At 35.0% G+C, this 24,630-nt stretch overlaps 1 protein-coding gene across 1 annotated transcript in view; it reads left to right on the top strand.

The window, feature by feature from the left end:
- DCC (DCC netrin 1 receptor) overlaps positions 1 to 24,630 on the top strand; it is a 1,008,052-nt gene that overhangs the window by 745,688 nt on the left and 237,734 nt on the right. Inside the window, exon 12 of the mRNA XM_069467986.1 lies at positions 821 to 870. Within this exon, the coding sequence (XP_069324087.1) occupies positions 821 to 870 (50 nt within the window). The remainder of the gene's footprint in view (positions 1 to 820; positions 871 to 24,630) is intronic.

Raw genomic sequence — 24,630 nt, 5'->3', positions numbered from 1 at the left:
CATCCCAAACATCTAGAATAGATGCTGACACATAACAGCCATTCAATAAATGGTTGTCGTTGAATGACTCACATGATAGAATATTCACTTTTTTGTATAGTAAATATCCACTACAAGTATTAAAGGAGAACTGTATATGTTCTCCTTTCTTCAGTAAAGGAGTGGGAAATAAAAATGCAGGCAAGAGAAATGAAATGCTGTACCTAGAAAATCTACAAAGAAAAATAAACTGCTTCTTTGTTAATAGAATTGACTCAGGGAATGCTATTTGGTAACCTGCTTACATCTATGACACATGGGTTTAATTATACACAGCTTAAAAAAACCAGGAAGTATTTCTTCTTTTCACTTTTTAAGAGATAATAAAGATTGTATTAGGGGGATTAAGCAACCTGGGTGACCATTAGAATGACATATTTCATCCTAAAACCATGCAGATCTTGAAATGCACAGTATCTTAAGCCTTTAAAACCACTCTAGGAAATCTCTTGTGTGTTTTTATTGGTTTCACTCGGAGATTATCACGAGAAAGCTGCAAATTAAATGGTAGGATTTGGTATCCCAGCAGGTGCACTCTTACCTAACAGTTTTGGGGGCTCCCTAGATGGATAACTTACTTGCCCATTAAAAGAGAAAAAGAATAAACAAATACAGTTATTTTTCATCTCTGCAAGAAAATTTTGAAGTGCCACCTGGGTTAACCTGCCTAATTTTCATTATGAACTGTGAAAAAGACACATTTTTTCTTTTCAAAAGCGGGTTGGAGATTCTCTTTTGAGACTTTGGCAGTAACTGTCACACTTTGTTTGATTCCTTGTAGTGCCAAGTTCCCCACCTCAGAACGTCTCCCTGGAAGTGGTCAATTCAAGGGTAAGTCAGCTAAATGTTCCTTACCTCATTACCTATCATTTGTGTATAACCTCCAGTCACCTCGCCACCATCTTGAGTACAGAATGGTGGCTTCCATGTGAAGAAATGCTCTGCGATAGCAAAGTGAGTGGCATTGACCCCACATCCTCTTTCATCAGATTTAATTAAACGAGGTATTTGTTTACTTCGAGTACACTTGATTTTTTAAATGTTATAATGGTTAAAGGGTATTCCAAAGGGATGTCCCTTTTATCTGTACTTAACAGTATATGATGTAACTCTGGTAATGTGCTAAACAGAACAATTGAAAGAGGTGGGATAAAGAAAGGCTTTGTTTCCTAACATATTAATTAGAATTTAATATGTCATTATTACCTCTGTTCTTGCCTTATAAATACAGTCATTGAAGGCCATTCTTGAAGCCCAATTATGTTAAATTTATGTAGCAGTGTTACATAGTCATTAATATCTTCCTGGTCTGGAAAGTTGCTATGCCTTTAAAAGGAACTTAAATTAGGCTAAGTCTCACTAAAGATAAGTAGCCTAACACCAGCAATCAGTTTTCTAGAGACATGTCATTGTTTTAAGTGTGTGAGGGTTGAAAATAAGCCAAAGCCACCTAGCAGAGTGGAGCAAACAAGGATTGGTCTGACTTGACCCTGTCATCACCCAGCCGCACGCACTCTGGGAAAGCATTTAACTATTCCTGGGCCTCATTTTACTTTTCAAGGGAGGCAATAGACCTAAATGGTTGCTACACTCTGGGAGACAGCAGGAAAATGACATGGGTCTTAGAGACATACTCTGGGTTTTAATTCTAGCTTTCCCTGTTCATAACTGTATGTCGTCTTAGTAAAGTTTTCAACCTCACTGAACCTGTTTCTATATTCAAATAGTGTTAGTGCTAATGCTTTCTTTCTTGGCTTATCATGAGAAAATAGTAATGCAATATATGCAATGAATCCAACTTAGTAGTGACTGCTTCATTCCATGTGCAATTCCTTGTCATATTTTGCAAAAATCTATGAGGAAGCCATATTTTCCGACATTGATTGGATTTGTCTCAGTCAAATGAATTTATATTCTGAAGGTAGTGAAATGTCTCTAAGATTGTTATCCTTTTATATTTTTAGGCACCATATTGGATAGGAACTAGTAAAACAAATATAAAATTAAAATAACTGAATTTAGGAAGAAAAAATGAGCTAAAGGAAAATAATCTGAAATTAACATAACCCTAAAAAAGACATTTTTATCTGCAACAACATTTTTTACAGATGTACCATGCAAATTGAGACGTTGTTAAGTCAAAGTCAAGTAGACTTTTACAATTATTATATGTTGTTAATGAAATTTTAAAAACATATTCTTGTGTCTCTTGTTTAATGACTCAGCATTATTAGAAACTTCACTTCCTTCCATATGTTTCCTCCAGGAAAGAACATAGAAATTGACATACAAGCTAGTTTGTGTTTGTGTGCTCACATCCTTTAAAAGTGTACTCCAGCAAAAGTTGAATGTTTTCTTCTGAAATGTGAATAAGTCATCGTTGAATGACCCTGGATGCTAACTGTATTTGAATATGGATTTACTATCTTCCTCAAGAGGGAATTCCTGGATTGTAAAATTGACTTTTCGACTGATTTATATATATGCATACAAATCTCACAGCCCATATTCTTCTAGAATATGCAGTGCTTACAACAAGCAAATACAAACACTTCTGCTTCTATCCTCTTGCAGTTGATCTCCGGAACACTGTGCTGCTAGGAAATTTAAATTGTTCATCAGTTTTTCAGAATGAATACCTCAGGCCAAGACACTGGAAAGTCTCTTATTCTCCCTACTTCTCTTCCTTTCTGTCATCTTATTTCCTAATTTCTAAGGAATTGCGAATTATGAACTTTTTTCTTAGATTTTTATCAAGAGGGTAGAAACTTGATGATCAAAACACTGTTTTATCCATTCTCAATATGTTGATTTAGAGAAAGGCAAAATAATATTCTATTCTTATATTCTTCTTTGTTTGAAATAAAGGAAAAGTTTTCAAATATATTAATATTTACCCCTGACTATTAACATTTCAAGGAACAAACTGTATTTAAAAAGAAACATTATAGTTGAATAAGTATCGTGTTTTTTTAGACTAATAGAATTATGAGTTTTTACGTTATTTATTTTCCTTGGGATTTTTTTTAAGAGAGAAGGAAGAGTCACATTTCAGAATTTTTTTATTCTGTCTTATTTGTAAATATAGAGCATAATTTGTTGTTTTATTGAGAATCAATGAAGAAATTTGGTGCTAGTAATATTTTTTCAGAAAGATAACTGAGAGGTCATTATAAGGTAGAAAGTGACAATTTTTAGGTACTTTTTAAAGTCATGGTTACCTATATAAATCAATTGGCCCCTTAAATCATGTTCAGGACTATTCAAACAGAGAAGTCCCTATACATTTAGATAATAGAGCCAAAGACATTCTTACTATATATTAATAATTCCTGGAAACTCAGTAGAGTGTACTACTTTTACAGAGCTGTACTCACAGGACTTTATACAAGCTGTGATCACAAATTCTGTGTTGAAACAATGGCTTGACCTATACATGCTACATTTCAGGTGATAATGGGTCGTGATGAGACATATTTCTCATACTAAAATTTTTTACAAGAGATAACACCTTCACAAGGAAAAAAATAATGGTTTACAGTATGGACTTTAAAATGTGACTGTGTTTATTAGAAAAAAATTTTATAAGGAAAATTTCCTTAATAATTTACTTTGAAATTCAATTATTATTTGAACAAATAAATATTACAACTAATTAGTTGGCTAGAATATAAAGCACAAGCTTATAGAATTAACAGAGCTAATGTTGGCATATAGCCACTTTCCTGTGTTCCAATTTGAACGTTCTGGGAATAAGAACATTTAGGGTATGCTAGGATTCAAGATACTTGGGTTCTTTTAGTACCTCTTTGAGACCTTGGAAAGTCACTGTGTCTCAATTTTATTTATTCATTTAACATTTACTCTGTACCTACCATAATAGCATATACAATACTTGGGATATGATCCAGACCTTGCCTTCATGGAACTCACGGTTTGTACATTATGTACTTTACATAAAATTTATCATTTTAACTATTTTTAAATGTACAGGTTAGTGGTATTAGTACGTTCCCATTATTGTGCATTTATCACCACCTTCCATGTCTAGAACATTTTTCATCTCCCCAAACTAAAGGTTAATACCTATTAACCAATAATGCCCAAACTCCCCCTCCCCAAGTCCCTGGCAACCACCATTCTACCTTCAGTATCCTGACTGACGTTATAAAGGATCAAGGAAGCCAATTCACATGCAAAAAAAAATTGATTGCCTTTTTATTTCATTTTAATTGACAAATAAAACATTTTTAGAGCTTTATATCCTCACTCTTATAGGGAAATGAAGAATTTAATGAGTCATAGTGGTCAGGAATATAGGCAGATGCTTTAATTGGCTGGGAAGAAATGCCTCACTTCTGATTATTGTTAGTGCTTTTTAGAATACGTCTGTTCCAAAGCCCCACATTTATAAATTATTTTTAGAAAATCTATGGGTAAAGCCAACTGTCATATTTAATAATAAGAAACCGGAGCTATGTGCATGAGATTGTTCTGGAATAACTCTAACAATATAATTTTGTTCACAAACATCAGTCTTACATTCCATCACCATTTAAACCAAAGCTCCTAACCAGTTGCTAAATTGATTCTTTGTTTTTTTTTTTTTTTTAGGAAGTTCCAAAAAGTCAATAGTTTTCATCTTTTTTTCAGAGAAGCAATAGTCACCAAATAAAGATAAACTATGAATGGGAAGGATAATAAAATATTTTTAAAAATTAGACAACCAGTTTATAAAATAACATAAACGCATATGCCGATTTAAATGCATTCTGTAAGTAAGTTGAAGAAGAGAATACTCTGAAAATTCAAAGCATATCCTTGTATCACACTGTCACACATTTTCTTAGAAGAGTTCTTCCTAAAGTGTACTCCAGAGAATACTTGTCTCATGGAACTTCCCCAAGGAATGAAGTGTCAATGGTTTAAAAATTTTTGAGAAATATGTGAAGTTTACTATGGGAGATACTAGAAACTATGAGAAATATTTGTTTAACTCAGCTTGTCTCAAATTATTTTTGTGCTACAAAAAACATTCACATCAAATACTATCTTTAAAACTCTTCAGTTATTTCTGTTATTGTTGTCATATACATTCCAGACAAGAACAATGTACTTCATAAATTAAGCAACTTTATCCCCCAAAAGTATATTGTTATCTGAATTAATTAAAAATAAAAATATAAATCAAGTGGAAAAAAGAGAAGACAAATTTAAATTTATGAAAAGCTAGAAGTGAATCAAGGAATAGTCTTTGTAAAGTGCTTTTGTGTATGACTATAGAAGAGGGAATTGAGAACTCCATAGGACATCTATTACAAGATTTGAGTAACTTAGAGACATGATTAAATCTCCATGTCAATATGAACATTTTAGTAATGTAAATAGGACTTCAAAAAACATTTTCTATAATTTTCCCATCTTTCATATTTCAAATACCTAAAATACATCAATTTTTGCTATTGTGTGTTTTAAAGCTGCTGTATTTTGCTCGTTCCAAATTTATTATAGTCGCTGCCAAAGAATTTACACAAAGAATTTTGCAAAAGAGATTGAACTATGTGATAGAATACCATTCTCTTTTGAGTTCTAGTCTTACTTTAATATCACCTTGTAATTTATACTTCATCACACACCTTTCTAATGGCTCTGGAGGCATTTCTGGTTGGCTCTGAAGGCAAAGCTCACGTTAGCCTTTCCATGAAGTTTAATGAGATTTCCCTCAAGTCATACATTTTTGAAAAGTGGGAGGTTTCATAATGGGCTTAAATTAAATAAACCTAGGTCTAGTGATAAGGTCTCTGATTTTAATTTAGTTCATGGAAGTTGCCCTTACGGTTGGAATGGTTGATTAGTTAGAAGACATGAATAGCTTCCGTCCTACCAGAAGCTAAAACCAGTTGCTAATAATGTGATTTGATTTTAGAGATGTTGAAACATTCACCTATATGCAAAAATTTTATTCACTAGTGTAGTTTTGGATATATGTGTTAGAAAACAGCTGTTAAAAATGCAAGGACTTTATCTGGAAGATTTAACATATTAGCATAAGTACTTATAGTCAATATTCTTGACACACATTCAGTGAGCACCTGATTGTAATAATGGCAGTAACTAAGTCTTTCAGAAGGTATTTTGTGCCTGGCAATGTGCTAGACAATTAAAACAGTGTTTTATTTACTCCTTAGAACAATCCTATAAGATAAATATTATTAAACTAATTACTGGAGTACCAACTTCGAGCTATGCTTATTGCTAGAAAAACTATAACAAAGACAATCAAATGACCTTCTTATCTAGAGCTTACTTATATTCTAGTACATGCAAATAGGCTCATTAACAAACAGATAAATGACCAATTAATACAAGCGAGTGATAAGTTCGGTGAAGAAAATTCAGCACAGTAATATGATAGAGAATAGCTTTGAGGACCTAATTTAGATCAGATTGCAGGGAAGGACCTTTTAAGGAGATGCCACTTGAGCTGAGACATGGAAGAGAAGGGGCACACTTGTTGAACACTCAGAGCCAAGCGTTCCAAGTACAGCCAACAACTTGTGGAAAAGCTTTGAGGAAGGAACTATCTTTGCATGACTGTGAACCTGAAGGGACAATATGGATCAGTCCGGGATTGCTGGCTTGGAGCCAGATTATGTGGGGCTTTGTAGGGCATGGTAAAAGTTGGGTTTTCATTCTGTGGATGAGAAAGGGGTTTTGAAAGGGAAATGATCAGATTCACCTTTTCAAAGGATCACACTGGCTACCGTGAGGAAAATTAACAGGGGTAGAATGGAGGGGAAGCAGGAAGAGCAGTTAGCAGACAACTGAGTAACCGTTATAAGATGATTGTAGCAGAAACCTAGGAGACATAAGAGGAGGTGGAGAGAGAAGTGGAAAAATAAGGATTGTGTGTTGGATCTGTAGCCAACAGTATGGGCTAACAGATAAAGGGCAGGGGGAACAGCAGAATCGAGGATAGAGACTAGATTTTTGGCTACAAAAAGTGAGTAGGCTGTGGAGCTTTTTAATGAGAGAGGACAAGTGGAGAATAAATTGGTTTAAAGGGGGACAATCAATTATTGTTTGGACATTTTGAATTCAAGATAGCTATTAGACATACAATTAAGGATGCCAATCATGCAGACAATTTGGTGTATGAGATTACTGTTCTGAGGACAGGTCATGCCAGGTGATATAAATTTAGGAGTCACTACCATATCAGTGACACTTAGGGAGAGGATATAGTTAGGGGAAAAAATAGCTGAAAGTTGGGATAGTTCGCATTTTGAGATTGGACAGATGAGGAAGAACAAGAGGGAAGGGAGAGAATGAAGGAGGGCTGGTCTCACAGAAGCTAAGAGGGGGAAGAGTGTTTCCAAAAGGTAGGGGCTGTTAACTATTAACATATCCTGCGCTAATGAGAGATACAGTGGAATCACAACAGTAAAGTGACTGCTGTGGGAGGGGCCATGAAAATCAAGAGTAAGAATGTGGAGAGACCACCCAGAGTGACTGTAGGTGATGTTTTGGGGGAGTTTTGTTCTGAAGTGGAGGAAAGAAGTAGATAGTAACTTTGGGAGGTGACAGGTTTGAGGAAGGTATTATTATTTGTTTTATTTATTTATTTTTTGTCATTTCATTTTTGAAAATGAGAGATGACAGCAACTCTTAGAAATAATGCAGCAAAGAGGGAAAAATTAATAGTGCAGGAGAGAGTGGAAAATTGCAAGAACAGCATTGTTTGGGGCCGGGCGCGGTGGCTCACGCCTGTAATCCTAGCACTCTGGGAGGCCGAGGCGGGTGGATTGCTCAAGGTCAAGAGTTCGAGACCAGCCTGAGCGAGACCCCGTCTCTACTAAAAATAGAAAGACATTATATGGACACCTAAAAATCTATATAGAAAAAATTAGCCAGGCATAGTGGCGCATGCCTGTAGTCCCAGCTACTCGGGAGGCTGAGGCAGTAGGATCGCTTAAGCCCAGGAGTTTGAGGTTGCTGTGAGCTAAGCTGACGCCACGGCACTCACTCTAGCCTGGGCAACAAAGTGAGACTCTGTCTCAACAAAAAAAAAAAAAAAAAAAAAGAACAGCATTGTTTGGGTACATAAGAAGTCTCAGGACCCAGTGGAGGGGCACAGATACTTTCATCTTGGTAAAACTAGCGAAGGCAGAGAGAGTTGCTGTGGATGCAGACACTTTAGTTAATTTGGAGCTGGGGAGATGATAAATATAAGAAAAGGTTATCATCTAAGTGTGAAGGCTTGGAGGAGTGAGTATTGGGAATGGTTATCCCAGACTGTAGAAAACAAATCATAATATATATGACAGTACGATGACTGAGCAGTGGAGACTGACCATTTGGGATTTATTGTCATGAATTCAAAGTGAAACCAATAAACACAATTGTGTCTGTTTTTCTCCCCATGGTTGGTTGCCTGGTTGCTGGCCTCAGGTAGGCAGATGGTTGGGTTTTATTCTGTTCGGTGCTTTGCCAGGGGAGAAGGAGATACGGAATTAAGAGTTTTGCAAAGGAGTGATTAAAAATAAAACCCGTGGAATCTAAGCTGCCTAAGGAAAAGAAAAAAAAAAAAATAGTGCACAGGAGGGAGGAAGAGTGATGGATATTGGAAAAGTGTTAAAGTCCTTGTATTGTATAATTACCCCCATTTTACCAAAGGAGACACTGAGGCACCGAGGGGACACTGAGAGGGACTAGGTAACGTGCCCCAGTGCCACACAGAGGACTGTGGAGTAGCCCTGGGACTCAAGCCCAAGCCAGGGCTGCTGGTCATGTGGTCATACTGTCTGCTATGGATAGAGCCTGATGCTAAGGAGAGGATACAAACCAGAATGCAAAATTAGCCTTGTTTTCATGTGATTTAAGTTCTTGGCAGTATTCATTTCCAGGCAGAAGTAAGGTAGAGTAAGGTCTAGATCAGTAGCTAGAAGACATCAGAACTGTGTGTAGCAAACATAGGAAGACTTGGATCTAAAACACGCTGAGAAAGGAGAGCTAGAAGGAGATTCAGAAAAACACATTTCCCTGACTTCCCAAATCCTCCTGGAGTGAATCTGCCTGGAAGAGTCTGTACCTCACAATTACGTATTTCTCCCTGATTAACCTAAAGAACACCTCAGAGGCATGCAGTTTGTTAAGAGAGCAAAACTAAAACCTCAGTAACCTTTAGTAAGTAAGGTTAGGCCAGGAGTGGCGGCTCATGCCTGTAATCCCAGCATTTTGGGAGGCTGAGGTGGGAAAATGGCTTGAGGCAAGGAGTTCAATTTGGGAACAGCCAGGCCAACACAGTAATGCTCCAACTCTACAAAAAATTACAAAATTAGCTGGACATTGTGGTGCGTGTCTGTAGTACCAGCTACTCAGGAGGCTGAGGCAAGAGGATCACTTGAGCCCAGGAATTCAAGGCTACAGTGAGCTATGATTGGGCCACAGCCCTCTAGCCTGAGCAACAGAGCAAGACCCTGTCTCTAAAAAACAACAACAACAACAAAAAAACAACCAAGCTTAAAAACAAGGTATTCCCTTTCCATATGTGATTCTAATTTTCCAAGTTATAGAATATGTTTGTTATTGAAAGTTTGAAGGGGAAAAATTGAGATCACAGAAAAGAGTCTTAGTCGTCAAGATTTGTTGGCGATAAATCAAAACCTCGAATTATTTAGCAGAAGTGATCTGGAACCATTAAAAAATGTATGTTAGATTCAGAGAAAATGCAAGTCATAACACTGGGCATATGTTTTACAATTAAACATTAATTTAAATAATAAAACAAAACCAAATGGGCATGAATTAGTTAAGCATAGAAGAAATGTCAGATAATAGTGCAACTATCTAAATATGAGTATATTTTAAGATATAACTTCTGTAGCAACAAACTGAGTTTGATATATCTTCCTCCTGAACTCATTTTAGTTTAATCTCATTAAAGTCAACTAGCATCATGCAGTCTGAATATATATTCTCAATAACATTCAACATTGAAAGCCACTTACTTCATTTACTATGTTGCTCTTCCACATAGAAAATGTGATAGTCTCCATTAGTTTTGCAAAGCTATTTAAAACATCACTCAGTCCAGTGGAAAGCTCGCTATGTGCAATTGACAGACTCTAACAGCATCATCTTCATGTTTCTCAAACATTTTGTATAAAATATATATTGAATACCAATGGATTTCTTCAAATACATTGAAAAGTATGTAATAGTAGATTAAAAAACCAATATTTAGGAATAATTTAATATCTTCAGAAAATTAACTTAAGAACATATTCCATATTTAATCTTAGTGCAACTGAGAAAAATTGCTGTGCCTTCTATAAAAACTTTGTCCCAGGTAAAACAGCAAGAAATTCTATTTTCTTTTTTTATAGTAACTCAAGGTCCTTCTATCTAAACATTTCTCATCTTTCAGAGATACCTATTTGACAGACCATTTTGTGTTTTAGCTGAGAGGCCGTGGCTATTAACTAGATAGTTGTCTATTTTATTTTTACATGGATAAAGTTGATGAGACACACACAAAAGGGATTTATATGTGAAGAAATGCCTCATAGTGACTTTAAATAAAATTCATCTCTACTAAAAATAGGAAGCTTACTGTAGATTTTTGTCATTTATGCATAGATGAATCTAAATGTTGCAAAGAATGTATATGTCTGTGTCCATGGCTATAGGATCACATGTATTTCTTCAGAGATGTCTATATTTCAGTATTTCCATGATGGGTTTTTTTTTCTTGTACTTGAAAGAAAGAAAAATATATTTGTGGTTCATTTTGATGCCAACGCAGATAATTCCCTTGATCAAATTAAATATAATGACACTTAAACATTGTCATTACATTAAAAAAAATGCTCTCTTAATTTGAAAGTTTTATTAGAGAAAAAGCAATGAAGAACTTAAAGATTATTTCTGTTATAATCCTGGGTTAATTCTTTTATGTATCTATTTGTGCACTAGTTATTCATTTGTTTGTTTAATAATAAATATTTGTTGAGTGTAGGACATGCAACAGTCATTAGCTAAACATATCAGCCCCACCAACGTAATAAGAGGCCTCCCTTTCATTTGTCAGCCACAAAACCTCAGCACCTTCATGAGCCCCAGCAATCAATGAAACTGACAAACAGCAACACCTGGGATTGACTAGAGTTTCTGTTCTTACATAAGGAATTAACTTCTTTACATATGATAAAGTGAGTGGATACTCACCCCTTGTCTATTGTTTAGAGAGGGTTGGGGACATTTTCTGACTATACTTAGCTTTGATATAGTCAAGGATCTTCTGGATTTGATTTTTGAGACAATAGGTCTTGGAAGCTGAAACTCAGGTGCAGGTGGCCCTGAAACTGTTCATTTTCCTGTTGTCCTGGAACTAAAGCTGAGCATAGCTGACAAAGCAGGTTATGGCTACCAGGTCCAGTTTAGAGAAAGGTGAAGTTGAGGGGGCTCAGAGTTAAAGTTCTCCAACTTAAAGCAATGTAACAATACCTCAAACCAGCTACTTGTTTAAAATGCAGAATGCCTTTCCCCTATGCCCCAACATACACACTTCTGATTCAGTAGGACCTCTAGCCGGGAAATGAGTGTTTTCCAGTAGCAGCCCAGATGGTGTAGATGAGGATGACCTACATACAGAGCCTACTATAACAAAGTCAATGGTTTTCACATTTTTTAAATAAAATAAAATCTACTTTTAAAAACAAAGATTTGCATGGCATCTTGTTATAAAATGCAAAGGCAAAGCTACGCAAAAGCAAAGATTGGTCTTTAGGGGACAAGGGCAGTGGTGTACTGGAGCCAGCTTGTATGTACCATCTTGCGAGGACCCATTATTAATTTTTTAGGAATTTTGTAAGCCCCATGTTTACCGCAGCCATTATTAAAATTAAATTACATAGACTTACAATTAAACGAATTACGTTAAAAACAAGGGTAATACATATGTTAAACCTACTACATTTTACTGTTATCTATGCCCTTGAGGTTATTTACATCCATTCCGTGGTAGAAATTCTTCCTATCTCTTCCCAACTCTGCTTTCAGTGAGTGAAGTCACACCTGAAGGTTGAAATTGGTCTTGTTGGGTGTTTATGACATAGAACTCAGCAAGTGCTACAAATCAAAGCTTTTTCTCCCAGAAAGCCAGATTTTGAACATTTATTTAGCATACCACTAGACAAAAGTGAGTGCTGGGAGTGAGTGCCAGTTTCTTAGCTTCTTCCTCATTGTCTCAGCAGACTCTGAGGTGCCTCAGGAAAACAAAGCACAGCTAAACAAAGGAAAAAAAAAAAGCTGACCTAATTATATTGTTATATTATGACTGTGAACATGAAAAGGTAAAAAACAAAACAAGAAATTAGGAGGAGGGTCAAGTTCTTTAGTAGGAACACATACATCTTACAAATTTGGCAATGAGACTAGCAACCTTGACTTTTTTCATATTCCTCAGAAAAATGGCACTACGACAGATCCAAATAACTACTTTGCTCCTGGCTACTGTTTTTTTTTCTCCTTTCCTTTAAGTGATAATGATAACAAGATGAGGATATATACATATATAAATATCTGCAAATTACATCTTCATTGTTAGGCCAGAAAATAGTCCCTCCTTCTCAGTGTTGTTGATGAATGATAAATACCTCTGTACCTTCTGTAAAATACAAGTGATCATCTTGTATAAGAGTACCACACTTAACATTTACTTTAGCAAATTTAATTATAGACATTTTTCCTGTTTTCTGTCTATAACCTATGCTTTTATCTGTAACACTAACATATAATTTGATATGTCCCCCAAATAGAAGAGTTACACTATGTCTTTAGTATCTTTGTAATGAATATAAATAATTTCATTAGCAATGGATTATTTCAGCCTTTCAAAAATGAAATGATTAGAACTTTTTTATGTTTGTTAGAAAACAAGTTTTTTTCCTTAAGGGACTCCAGTATCTAATTTTACATAATAATGTGTAGTCTTGTGTCTGTCATTCAGCCATTTATTCATTAATTCACTTTTATTAATTCATTTATTCAACAGTTATTGTGCACCTATTATTTAACAATTAGATATTGGGTCCCCTGAAAAAGTCTTATCACTAAATAACCTGAAATTTAGATCATTGAAGTAAGCTATCTGAATTGCAGTATAATAAATAGACCAGCATGTACTTTTTCCCCCCTTATTTTAAATTATATGTAAAAGGAGTAAATGGTTGCCTTAAGAATCTTCACTTAAAAATTATAAAATATTTTAACATTCTATATATGGACATTCCATTTAAAATGCCAGATGAAAAGTATAACTTTCAAGCAATAACTTGTTTAATTTCTCTCTATGATTGATAGTAAATTTCTTGATCTTTAGAAATATCTACGTGTGACATCACACAGTTCGAAATCTACTTTTTCTTGAGGTGTTAGGTAGGTATGTAGACTTGCCTATTCTTCAATCAAATGAGCATATCTTTTTCTGAGAGCATTTTCCAGAACTGTGGTTTTGAGTTTAGAATTGATTTTTTCTCCATACTGAGGAGGACATGGGTATCAAGAAGTTTACTATGGGATACCACTTTGACAGAGTGACCCACACAGGAGTCAGATGTTACAAATAAGAAAATACAACTGTTCTGTGCCGTATGGGTCTTGGAAGAACTGACATTGATGGAGAGTAATGCTCTTTGGCCAAAAGGAAAAGTATCTATCATGCTGTTACATCAGATTCCATTCAAACTAAGTAAACACTATTGTTATGACACTGTTCTTGGGAAATAAATTTCTGAATATGCTCTTGGCTCTTTGGATGAAAAGTCATAAATGACTATAAAGTACATAAACAGTAGCTGTCATAATAAGCACACTATAAAAGGAATTTATGTTTATTATAACTATCAATATCTGTATGTGTGAAATACACAATAAAGCAAGTAGCACATCATATCTTCACCCAATGCCAACAATCAGCAATCCTTTGCCTGCTTTTTCAGAGGATTGTGACTAATGATATAATGGGTTTGAAGAGGCTATTTTCATGAACAAAGTAAACTTATTTCAGTTCTGGGTTTTAAATTTGTTGGATTGATTTTCAGAGCTTAGAAAACAACATTTAAGTGAGTATTAATTGGATTCAAACTTTTAAATGTATGCGTCTTGCTCAAATTCTATGTAATCCTCATGATGTTAGGTGGATTTTCCAGTATTAACAATTTTAATTTATTCTATCTTTACCAACCTGCAGTCTCCTCTACCACACACACAACAAACAGAATCACCAAGAATTTATCTTGAGCCTGTAATTTTCGTTTTACTGACACACAAAATATCAGCCAAAGACTTTTAAAAGTCCGATTCTCCACTCATCTTCTGATTTTGAATCCTTTTATAGCACTTTCTTTAAGCTTGTGCTTGAACTGTTCTGATAATAGGAAAATTTCTTGTCTTTAAGCAGTCATTTTTGTCATATGCAGGTCTAACTTTCAGGAATTTATGTTCAAAGCTCTGTCCCTCTATAAATCCCATTTGTTCATCATAATTACTTCCCGTGGGACTGTAAAGAACAAATCCAGTGAGTTTAGTGACTTTCTCTCATGGCACAACTCTGAATATTTGGAGATGTCTGTCAAGCCTCCCTTCCCTCCACCAATTCTCTTCTCCAAGTTAAATAGTTTCTACAAATATTTCTTAGTTTCTACAAATATTTCCCATTTGCTTGTCAGCTCCGTACTTGATATGTCATCCACCTCTGCATAGTTGCAGATGTCATGTGACTATTAGGCATTCCTTAAGAGTACCTTCCTCATCTTAAATATTGCATTATTATTCACATAGCGAACAATCACATTGGTGTTGTGGATAGCCACAGTATCTTATGGACTCATTATAGATCTGATTCATCGTGAAACCTGTAAGTATTTCATGAATGATGGTGACAAACTGCATGTCTTTCATTATTCATGCCAGACTTTGTCTGACTCACATGCAAGACCCCTTTATTTATCTTTGTTACATTTTGTCTATGATTAACCCTGTTGCTACATTCTCTTAAGATACCTTGGAATCTTCATATGTGTATTCAACATCAATAAACAAAGATTAGTTGTACATGTGGAATGTAGCAGGCAGTGTGCAAGATGCTGATTTTGTGTCCCAATTATTTGTTACACCATCCCAGTGATCTTCTCTCCCATTGTCATCCATCCTCCGTACCCAGACCGTATCTCAATCTTATTTTCTTTTCTTTGAAGTTACCTTCATTACAAACCTTAAACTCCAAAAACATCCTAAGTGATGACTTGACTTTTCTTCCAAATTTCTACTGTCTTCACTCTCCATAAAATTACTATTATCAGAAACACTTTCAGCTTGATACTTTCATTTCTTTTTCATTTTATCATTTTCCTTAATCTCTCGCTCTCCTTTTCTAACTGGGCTTTATGGTTGATCATGCAACTAACCATACTTGAGTACCTTTGGGATTATTTTTGGTTTGTTTTGTTTTGCTTTAATAAATTATCATTTATCTCATATCAGTCCTAGAAACTGCTTTGCCTGTTGTTAAAGTCAAGCTAATTAGCCCTATGGGAGAAAATCCTACAAAGGCGTAGAAGCCTTGATCTAAAAGACCCTAAACAAGCCACTTAGCCTTTCTTCATGTTGACATTCTCCTGTTCTTTCCATGTATCTTTTATCAGGTGTTAATCCAATACATCTTTAGTTTTCTCTGTATTCTTTATGTCATTCGCAAAAAAAAAAAAAAAAGAAAAAAAACAACCTGAGATATTTATTCTGCTTCATACCAGAATCCACATGTTTTGCCCATATCCAAAAGGTCAAATGGCATGCAGGGGCAGGGTTCCCTGACATAGCCCATTTATATCCAAAGGTAGAATCATATCAAGAAACAGTTTTTCTACACATTTTTTTCTAAGAGTATTTCAAACTGACTTATTTGGGTAACTATTCCAGGTTTCTATTTTATATGATTTCCTGTAGTTTTAAGATCATGTATTTATTGTATTTTCATTCAAAGCCACAACAAAAGCCGATGATAAAAAGAAAAATGATCCTCCTGTTTGACTTCCTAGTTTTCCTACTGGACTGTATCTGATTTTACTTACAACTCGCCTGAATTACTTTTATGAATGGTTCACCAAACATATGAACCAGTGCTTATAACTTCATGATTGGTATAAATATTATTTTATGTGGAACAGTTCAGGGGTCAAACCAAAAACAAGATACAGAAATGGTGTACGTATTTTTCTTGTTCTTTCTAGTCTCAAGATGTATTGGCCAGTCAGCTTTTTCTTGTTTGCAGACTTCAATGTCACACAACCAACCCCTGGCCAGATATACCATGGAGATATAGGTATGCCCTATGGAGAACTGTCACTGTCTTAAACATTGACTTAGCGTGACATATTTAAAAGAATTTTAGTGATAAAATCATCCAAGCCCCTCATTTTAAAATACAAACATGTCTAAATTCCTTGGTAATTTAGTGACAGACCTGAAACCCAAGCTCTGGTTAAACTAATGCTAATTCTGTTCGATATTTAAAGAATGAACAGATGTGTGCACGCGCACACATACCCAAATTCTCGTTTTGGTAATGCCTTTTAATAGCTAAATCTCTTGAAAAAGTAATAATCTGTTTCATAATGATTGATTTAAAGCTGAGGCTTTTGATAACTGGATGGTTTGTTCCTCCCTTCCTCTCTTCTTCCTTGTAAATATATTCATTTTATTACTTACACAAGACAAATATGTGTAACAAAGGGAGAGTCACATAATTTTCTTTTGACAAACCTCGTAAGTATGAGGAAGGATGCCCTCTAGATAGTCAATTTCCATTCTTTTCATTCTAATGTTAATGATGTTATTTAAAGTTATTGGATGCACAGCCTCAAATGACATTATTTCAAATGACTTCATGACACAGAGTGTGCTGTGTGTAAGGAATATCAACTAGAAGTTCTCAGGTGTTTTCCCCTTTAAAATGCAAAGGAAGAAATGCAATTACTATTTATTATTTAGTTACCTAATGCCTGCCCATCATGTCTTTGAATTTGGCCTGGTAACTTATAATTAAAAGAATCATTATCCCTGCTGGATGTGGGCACAGATTCACATTATTTCCTTGGAAGCCTGTCTGCTGTCTCACTTTAATGAAAATTTAAACCTCTTAGAATGACATGTGGTACCTGGAATTATTTTTCTTTTGTCTGAACAGAGTTACCAGGGGAATGAACTCTTAGAAAAAATAAGTCACTGTTTTTTTTTTTTTCCTATAGATTCTTATCTTCCAAGAATTTTTTTTTTCTTGGCAAGGATTGATGAGGAAAATATAAAGTATTTATATAAAACCATAAGAATATAACTTAACAGAATAAAAACAAAACATCCAGACTTTTTGTCCTCCACTTTCAACCAAAGTATTTGGCTATTTTTGTGTGTGTAGTAAAAAATACATAACACAACGTTTACCATTTTAATTGTTTCTAAGTGTATTATTCAATGGCATTGCATAACCTATCACTGCTATCAATCTCCAGGACTTTTTATCATCCCAAACAGAAACTCTTAGCTCCCCACTCCTTTCTCTCCCCAGAACCTAGTTAACCACTATTCTCCTTTCTGTCTGTATGAATTTTCCTATTCTAAGTACCTCATATAAATGAAATCACATAATGTCTGTCCTTAAGTATCTGGCTTATTTCATTTAGCATAATGTTTTTGAGATCCATTCACAGTGTTACATGTTTCAGTAATTTAGTTTTTTTAATTACTAAATATGAATACATCAAAGTATCTCTAATAGAAATAGGATTGTTTGCATACTGGGACTATTATAAATAGAGCTGCTGGAACATTGTTGAAGAGGGTTTTCATGGACATAAGCTTTCTCTTGAGTAAGTTTCTAAAAGGAGAACTACCAGATCTGAATTTAGATATATGTCTTACTTAATTAGAAACAATTTTCCAAAATGGTTATAATTTTTGAATTCCCACCAGGGGTGTATGAAAATTCCAGCTGTCTAATCTTAACCAACTTGTTAATTTTAGCAAGTCTAATAGATGTGTTGTTATATCTCCTCATGGCTTTACTTTGTATTTCTATGATAACTAAAAATATTGAACATCTTTTCATATGTTCATTGACTATTTAAACATTTATTTTGCCCGTTTTTTAGGTTGGAGTATAGGAATTTTTCATATATTTTTTAAAAAGTCATTGTCATATTTTGGTATTGTGAATATTTTCTACAAATCTGAGGCTTTGCAGAATGTTGTCTTTTTTTTTTTTTTTTTTTTTTTTGAGGCAGAGTGTCGCTTTGTTGCCCTGGCTAGAGTGAGTGCCGTGGCATCAGCCTAGCTCACAGCAACCTCAAACTCCTGGGCTTAAGTGATCCTACTGCCTCAGCCTCCCGAGTAGCTGGGACTACAGGCATGTGCCACCATGCCCGGCTAATTTTTTCTATATATATTTTAGTTGGCCAGATAATTTCTTTCTATTTTTAGTAGAGACGGGGTCTTGCTCTTGCTCAGGCTGGTCTCGAACTCCCGACCTTGAGCGATCCACCCGCCTCGGCCTCCCAGAGTGCTAGGATTACAAGCGTGAGCCACCGCGCCCGGCCAGAATGTTGTCTTTCGATGAGCAAAGTTTTTATTTTGGTGAAATCTAAGTTATCATTTTTTCTTTTATTATTAATACTTCTTACGAGCTATTTAAGAAAGCTTTGTTCACCCCAAGGTAGGAAGCTATTCTTCTATGTTTTATTAGCTTTTACCCTTAGGTCTATGATCCATCTTAAATTAATTTTTGTGTATAGATTAAGGAAGGGGACAACGTTCTTTATTTTTTTTGTATAGATATTCAGTTTTGTCACCACCATTTATTAAGAGAATCCTCTTACCTTATTGAATTATTTAGTCCCTTTGCTAAAAACAGTTGACCACATATGTCTTTATGTTTGTATCTATTTCTGAACCATATTTTGTTGCATTGATCTATTTGCTTTTCTCTGTGCTGATACCATACCATCTTATCTGTGACATGTTTATAGTCTTGAAATCAAGTAGTATAAGCCTTCCAGTATTGTTCCTTTTTTTCCAAAATAGAACATGACTATTTATATTTCTTTTCAAACTATTTTTCTCCACAAAACAACATGTAATCTTAGTAAGAAAATGATCTGGATACCCAGTGGAATCTAGGTCATTAGATTATCTTTTATAATCAAACAAGGCCCATAAACAAAAACTTTATGCTAAATATATGGATGTGTGGGTAACTGAGATAAAATGGAAAGAAGGCGAATGTGTTTGAGTGTCTATTATGTGCCAGGCATGCGGCAAAGTGCTTTACCTATCTAGTCATTTTTCAACTTAATTCTAACAACAAACTCTATGAGGTAGTTATTATTTAATATCTCCATTAGTGGATGAACAAAGTGTAGTTTGAGAGGATATTTGTTCAAAATACTCAACTGAATTTTCTTTCATCCTTGATGATCATGGCCAACAGAATTTGTCTTGACTGCTCATGTGGGGTACTTGCTTTATGGCTGACAAATGGAATTTTGGTTAGAACTAGGTTTGCTGTGCTACCTAGACAGTTGTCACACTGAATACAAATACAATCCAGAGAGCAGTTTTGACAATTCTGTGACAATTCAGGGGATCTTTCATAACAATGGCATCCCAAAGTACATTATTTAAAAGTGAGTGCTTATCCTAAACAAAAAGAACAAAGCTGGAGGCATCTCATTACCTTACTTCAAATATTACAAGGCTACAGTAACCAGAACCACATGGTACTGGTATAAAAATAGACACATAGATCAATGGAACAGAATAGAGAACCCAGAAATAAAGACACATATCTACAGCCAATGAATCTTTGACAAAGTAGACAAAAACATATACCAGAAAAAGGACAGCCACCTTATTCAATAACTGGTGCTGGGAAAATTGGATAGCCTTATGCAGAAGAGTGAACCTGACCCATATCTCTTCACCATATACAAAAATTAACTAAAGAAAGATTAAGATTTAAATGTAAGACTTGAAATTATAAAAAATCCTTGAAGAAAACCTAGGAAAAACTGTTCTGGATGTTGGCCTAGGCAAAGAATTCATAATTAAGACCTCAAAAGCAAATACAAGAAAAACAAAAATAGACAAATGAGACTTAATTAAACTACTTTTCAAAGAATTAAAAATAGAACTACAATTCAATCTAGCAATCCCACTACCGAGTATCTACCCAAAGGAAAAGAAACCATCATATTATAAAGATGCCCTCCCTGGTATGTTTATCACAGCACTATTCATAAGAGCAAAGATATGGAATCAACCTAAGTGGCCATTACCAGATAATTGGATAAAGAAAATGTGTATATATATCATGAAATACTACTCAGCCACACAAAAGAATGAAATCATGTCTTTTGTAGCAATAGGGATGGAACTGGAGGACATTAGCTTAAGTGAAATAACTCAGAAATGGAAGGTCAAAGACAGCATGTGCTCACTTACTAGTTGAAGCTAAATAATGTGTACACATGGACATAGAGAATGAAATAATAGACATTAGAGACTTGGAAGGGTGGGAGCCTCAGAGTGTGAAGGGGGTGTGTCATAAGAAATTAGCTAATGGGTACTATGTACACTATTCAGGTGATGGTTACACAAAAAACTTAGACTTCACCTCTACACAATATATCCATGTAACAAAACTGCCCTGTACCCCCTAAATCTATTAATATAATAGCAATAAAAAGTGAGTCCTTGCAAAAGAAAGCAAATTGTGATTTCTGCTGCTTTTCAAAATCATTATTGAGTATAAAGAGCTAAATAAAATATATTTTTTTCTATCAAAAAAGTCTGGCAAACTAAGCTGAAGGGATTAAGCATTAATAGTTGCAAACTTGTGCAATAGTCACAAAATCAGTTTACATAAACAACTAGATTATCATCATCTTACCACCACTGAAAATGAAGACTTTTGTACACAATTGTGTTTAATCTTTAAACCTATTAATTATTGAGAAAACTTAAGAACACAAGTGGTTTAAAGCCACTAAATCTACTACTTTGGTCAAGAATCTCATGAATCACTGTGTTTGACTTTCACATGGTAAACTTTGTAGATGATGTCGGCAGTTAAAAGTAATGTGTTTCTTATATTCTTTGATTTCATCTAATATATATCAATGATGATTTTCTTTATGGCAATGATGTTTACTTATGACACAGAGAAATGAATCATATATGTTTGATTCCTACTCTTCTAATAGGTGTTCTAATTTATAATTACCTGATATGTGGTGTTGGGTTCCAGGTGAATCTAAGGGAATTATGGCTCCTAGAATTGTGCAATGTGAACACCACCTTGTGGATGATAAATATTATATTTATATACTGTAGTTAGATCAAATAAGATTATTAGTATTTTGGAAATGTGTTTATAATAATCAATGACATAATCTTTTCATTATGCATGTTAATCTTTACAAAACTCTATGACATAGACAGAATTTAAATATTTCTGTATTTTCATTTAAGATGAAGAAACACAGAATTAGAGATTTTGATGGTTTTTCCAAGCTCACACAGACTTCAGGGGGCCCCTATATTTCTTACAAGCCTTACAATAGCAGTAGACACTGAAAATGATATAGATTTATGAGAAGCATCATTGCAACTCAGGAACTCACAGCCTAGAGTAGGAGACAAGCAGCCAAACATGGAAAATTGAATTTGAAAAGTGCTGAGATAGAGGCATGTTAAGAAAAGAGGAGACCCTGACCCACAGTATGGGGGACATTTACCTACAGAAAGTGAACTCTGAGCAGTCAGCAGCTAATACTTACTGAAAGGACCTCAATGTCTATTATGTATCATGTGTATTAGAGGTACCTAGTATTATGTAACCTTCACAAAACCCCAGCAAAGCCCATTAGTAGTCTTCATTTTGTAGTTGCAGAAAATGTAGGAAAGAAAAGCCCAAAGAAGAGAAAAGATGAAACAACCTTTCAAAATCTCTGCTAGGTGTATCATTTTGGGTTTCTTCAAACTCCAAGTAACCATGAGCCACAGTTTTCTTCCTTGTTTCCAGCTATTAATGTTCTCTGCTCTAAGCTCTTCAGTAATGGCTCCTGTTGACAGAGGCCATTCAAGAGAGATGATGGCTGTGCTGATAAATAATTAGTAAATTCACAAAGCAGAGATGTCAATGAAGGGCATTGCACCTATGGAAAGGCCCATGGGGGTTTGCATTGTAGAGCCCTTTGACTGGTGTTTTTGACATGATTACAAAAAAAAATGTTTAAAAATATCAAATAAAACCTCATTGATTTCCTACCTTGAGTAGAGGAATTCAATGTTTTGGACACTTAATATTTGACCCCAGGAATCAGAGTTGTGGGAAAATATCTCTGATTTTTCTTGGTTTTGCTTCAAGGGGAATATAAATGATAATATGATATAAAGAATTTCAGATGGCCTATTAGAAAAGTTCTTTTATTTTGAATATCCAAGGGCTGAAAAAATAATGTAATTTATGCCTTTTGTCTTAGCATGTGAAAGTGCTACATAAGCAGAATGATAGCATAATAAACACTTTAATCAGAACTAGGAAAGAGCAATAAAAGCAATGCTTTTATTTTATTTCTGTTAGAGAAGAATCATAAGAAAAGATGTAAAAATATTTAGACATGCAAAATTTTATTTCTAGAATAAAAAAACCCCACTTTCTCACCAGTGTATAATATATAATCAGAAACAGTCATACCTCTACTGTTTTCCAGAAGAGAGGGTTCTAATTATTTTTATATTTAACAATTTTTTCTGGAGGATTTTTTTTTTAAATGGGGAGAGAATTCAGATAAGATTACAGACATGCTCACATTTAAAAATAAATAAAAAAGCAACTAGAACAAGTCCACAGAAAGCTTCCATCTTTGATTGCTCCTGACACTGAATATCTCCCCATTTCTGAGGTTGCTTCAGTGCATCCTGAGTTCTATCAAGAATTATGGGATCAACAGTTACCTCTGCAATTGCCTATCCATTTGCCATAGTTATAGTCAATTTTATGTATGAAAAGCAGAGGAATAAAATCTAACAATCTTGGTTTTGTCACTGAAAGGATTAGAAACAGAGTTGTTCCATAGCATCCAGATAGGAGTAGTTGTAGAAAATGTATTAGACAATGATCTTCAAGGCATCCAGGGCTTTGGCGTCAGAGTGGATATTAAGTCTCTCTTTTTCTTCTTTCTTTCACTTACTGCTTTTAGACACTGAATAAAATCTTTATCCTCTAGAGGTGTCCAGACCTACGGTGAGGAGCGTGTGTGCATTTGCTTCTTTGACATCTGCCATCTGGCCAGAAAACTTACAAGGTTCAAGCTCTCACTTTGTGTCACTCATTTTGAGATATGACAGTACTTTTAGTGGTAAGGGAGAGGGCCTCAAAGCTATAAAAGCTGTCTGATTATGATTCAAGAAGGAACATTTTCAACATGTTGAACTGATATGACTCAAAGCTGTGAGTATTTCTGGATTCAAAAGAAAAGCAGAATGAGGAGGAAAACAGTCCTACTTTGGTAAATGTGGCACAGATGCTGGCACTGAAGGAAATGTCACTTGAGCTGTCAAGGAGTTGGGTCCTCAATGTGAAGACAACTCCTGACTGTATTGTAAACTTTCTGAGGGGAAAAAAAAAAAAAAAAAACCCGCTTCTTTCTTAAAGAAGAATCATGTATCACAGCTTGGGGAAGACACTTCAATGGTGACCACAGGGAAACATATCAATCCAAAACCTGAGAGTTCAGGAAGGCATTGATACTTGGCTGATATCTTTAGCAATCACGTTTTAAGGATCTCCTTGTGCCAGACACTGAAAATCACTTCAAATACCTACCAAGGAAAGATGTATTATTCTCTAAGCAACCAGAGGATAACAAATCGGATGAGGCAGGGACCACTTGCCACTTTGCTTCTGAACTATTCATAGTAGCTTCCATATCAGTTTAATCAAAGGATGTGAACTTGGCGAACTCAGAGTGCTCCCTGGAAAGAGAATAATTTGATGGAAGATCATGCAATGCAAGAAGCTGCAAGAAAACTTGAATCTGCTAGAAGTCTGGAAACTATTGGAAAGCAGGATTCAGGCTCCACCTTTAAATGAGATTTTCATGAAGCTTTAGAGGCATAATGTCCATATATGCAACATGGTCACGCAGCTGAAGTGAAGGGGTGAGAACAAAAGGTCTGACCACAGATTCAGCTGGTTTCTCTGAAGAAATAAAATCCTAAAAATCTTCTCTTTCTTTTTATTACATCTTTAGTAAATTCGACACTCAAGCTTGTTAGGCAAAAGAGAAAGATGGGAGTTTTTCTCGGAGGTTAACTTGTCAAATGCAATACTGTGAGACTCTCAGCAATCATCACATAACAGCAGTCTCCCTGATGATTAGGAAAAATATGAGTTGGCTTCTCCATGATACACAGAGTTTTGTGTCATTAAGCATCAGGTTATTATGCCGCAGCAGATGGAACCAGATGTAC

This window comes from Eulemur rufifrons, chromosome 5 (genome assembly GCF_041146395.1).
Source record: "Eulemur rufifrons isolate Redbay chromosome 5, OSU_ERuf_1, whole genome shotgun sequence".
NCBI classification, from domain to species: domain Eukaryota; kingdom Metazoa; phylum Chordata; class Mammalia; order Primates; family Lemuridae; genus Eulemur; species Eulemur rufifrons.
This window is presented reverse-complemented; position numbering and strand designations above follow the sequence as displayed.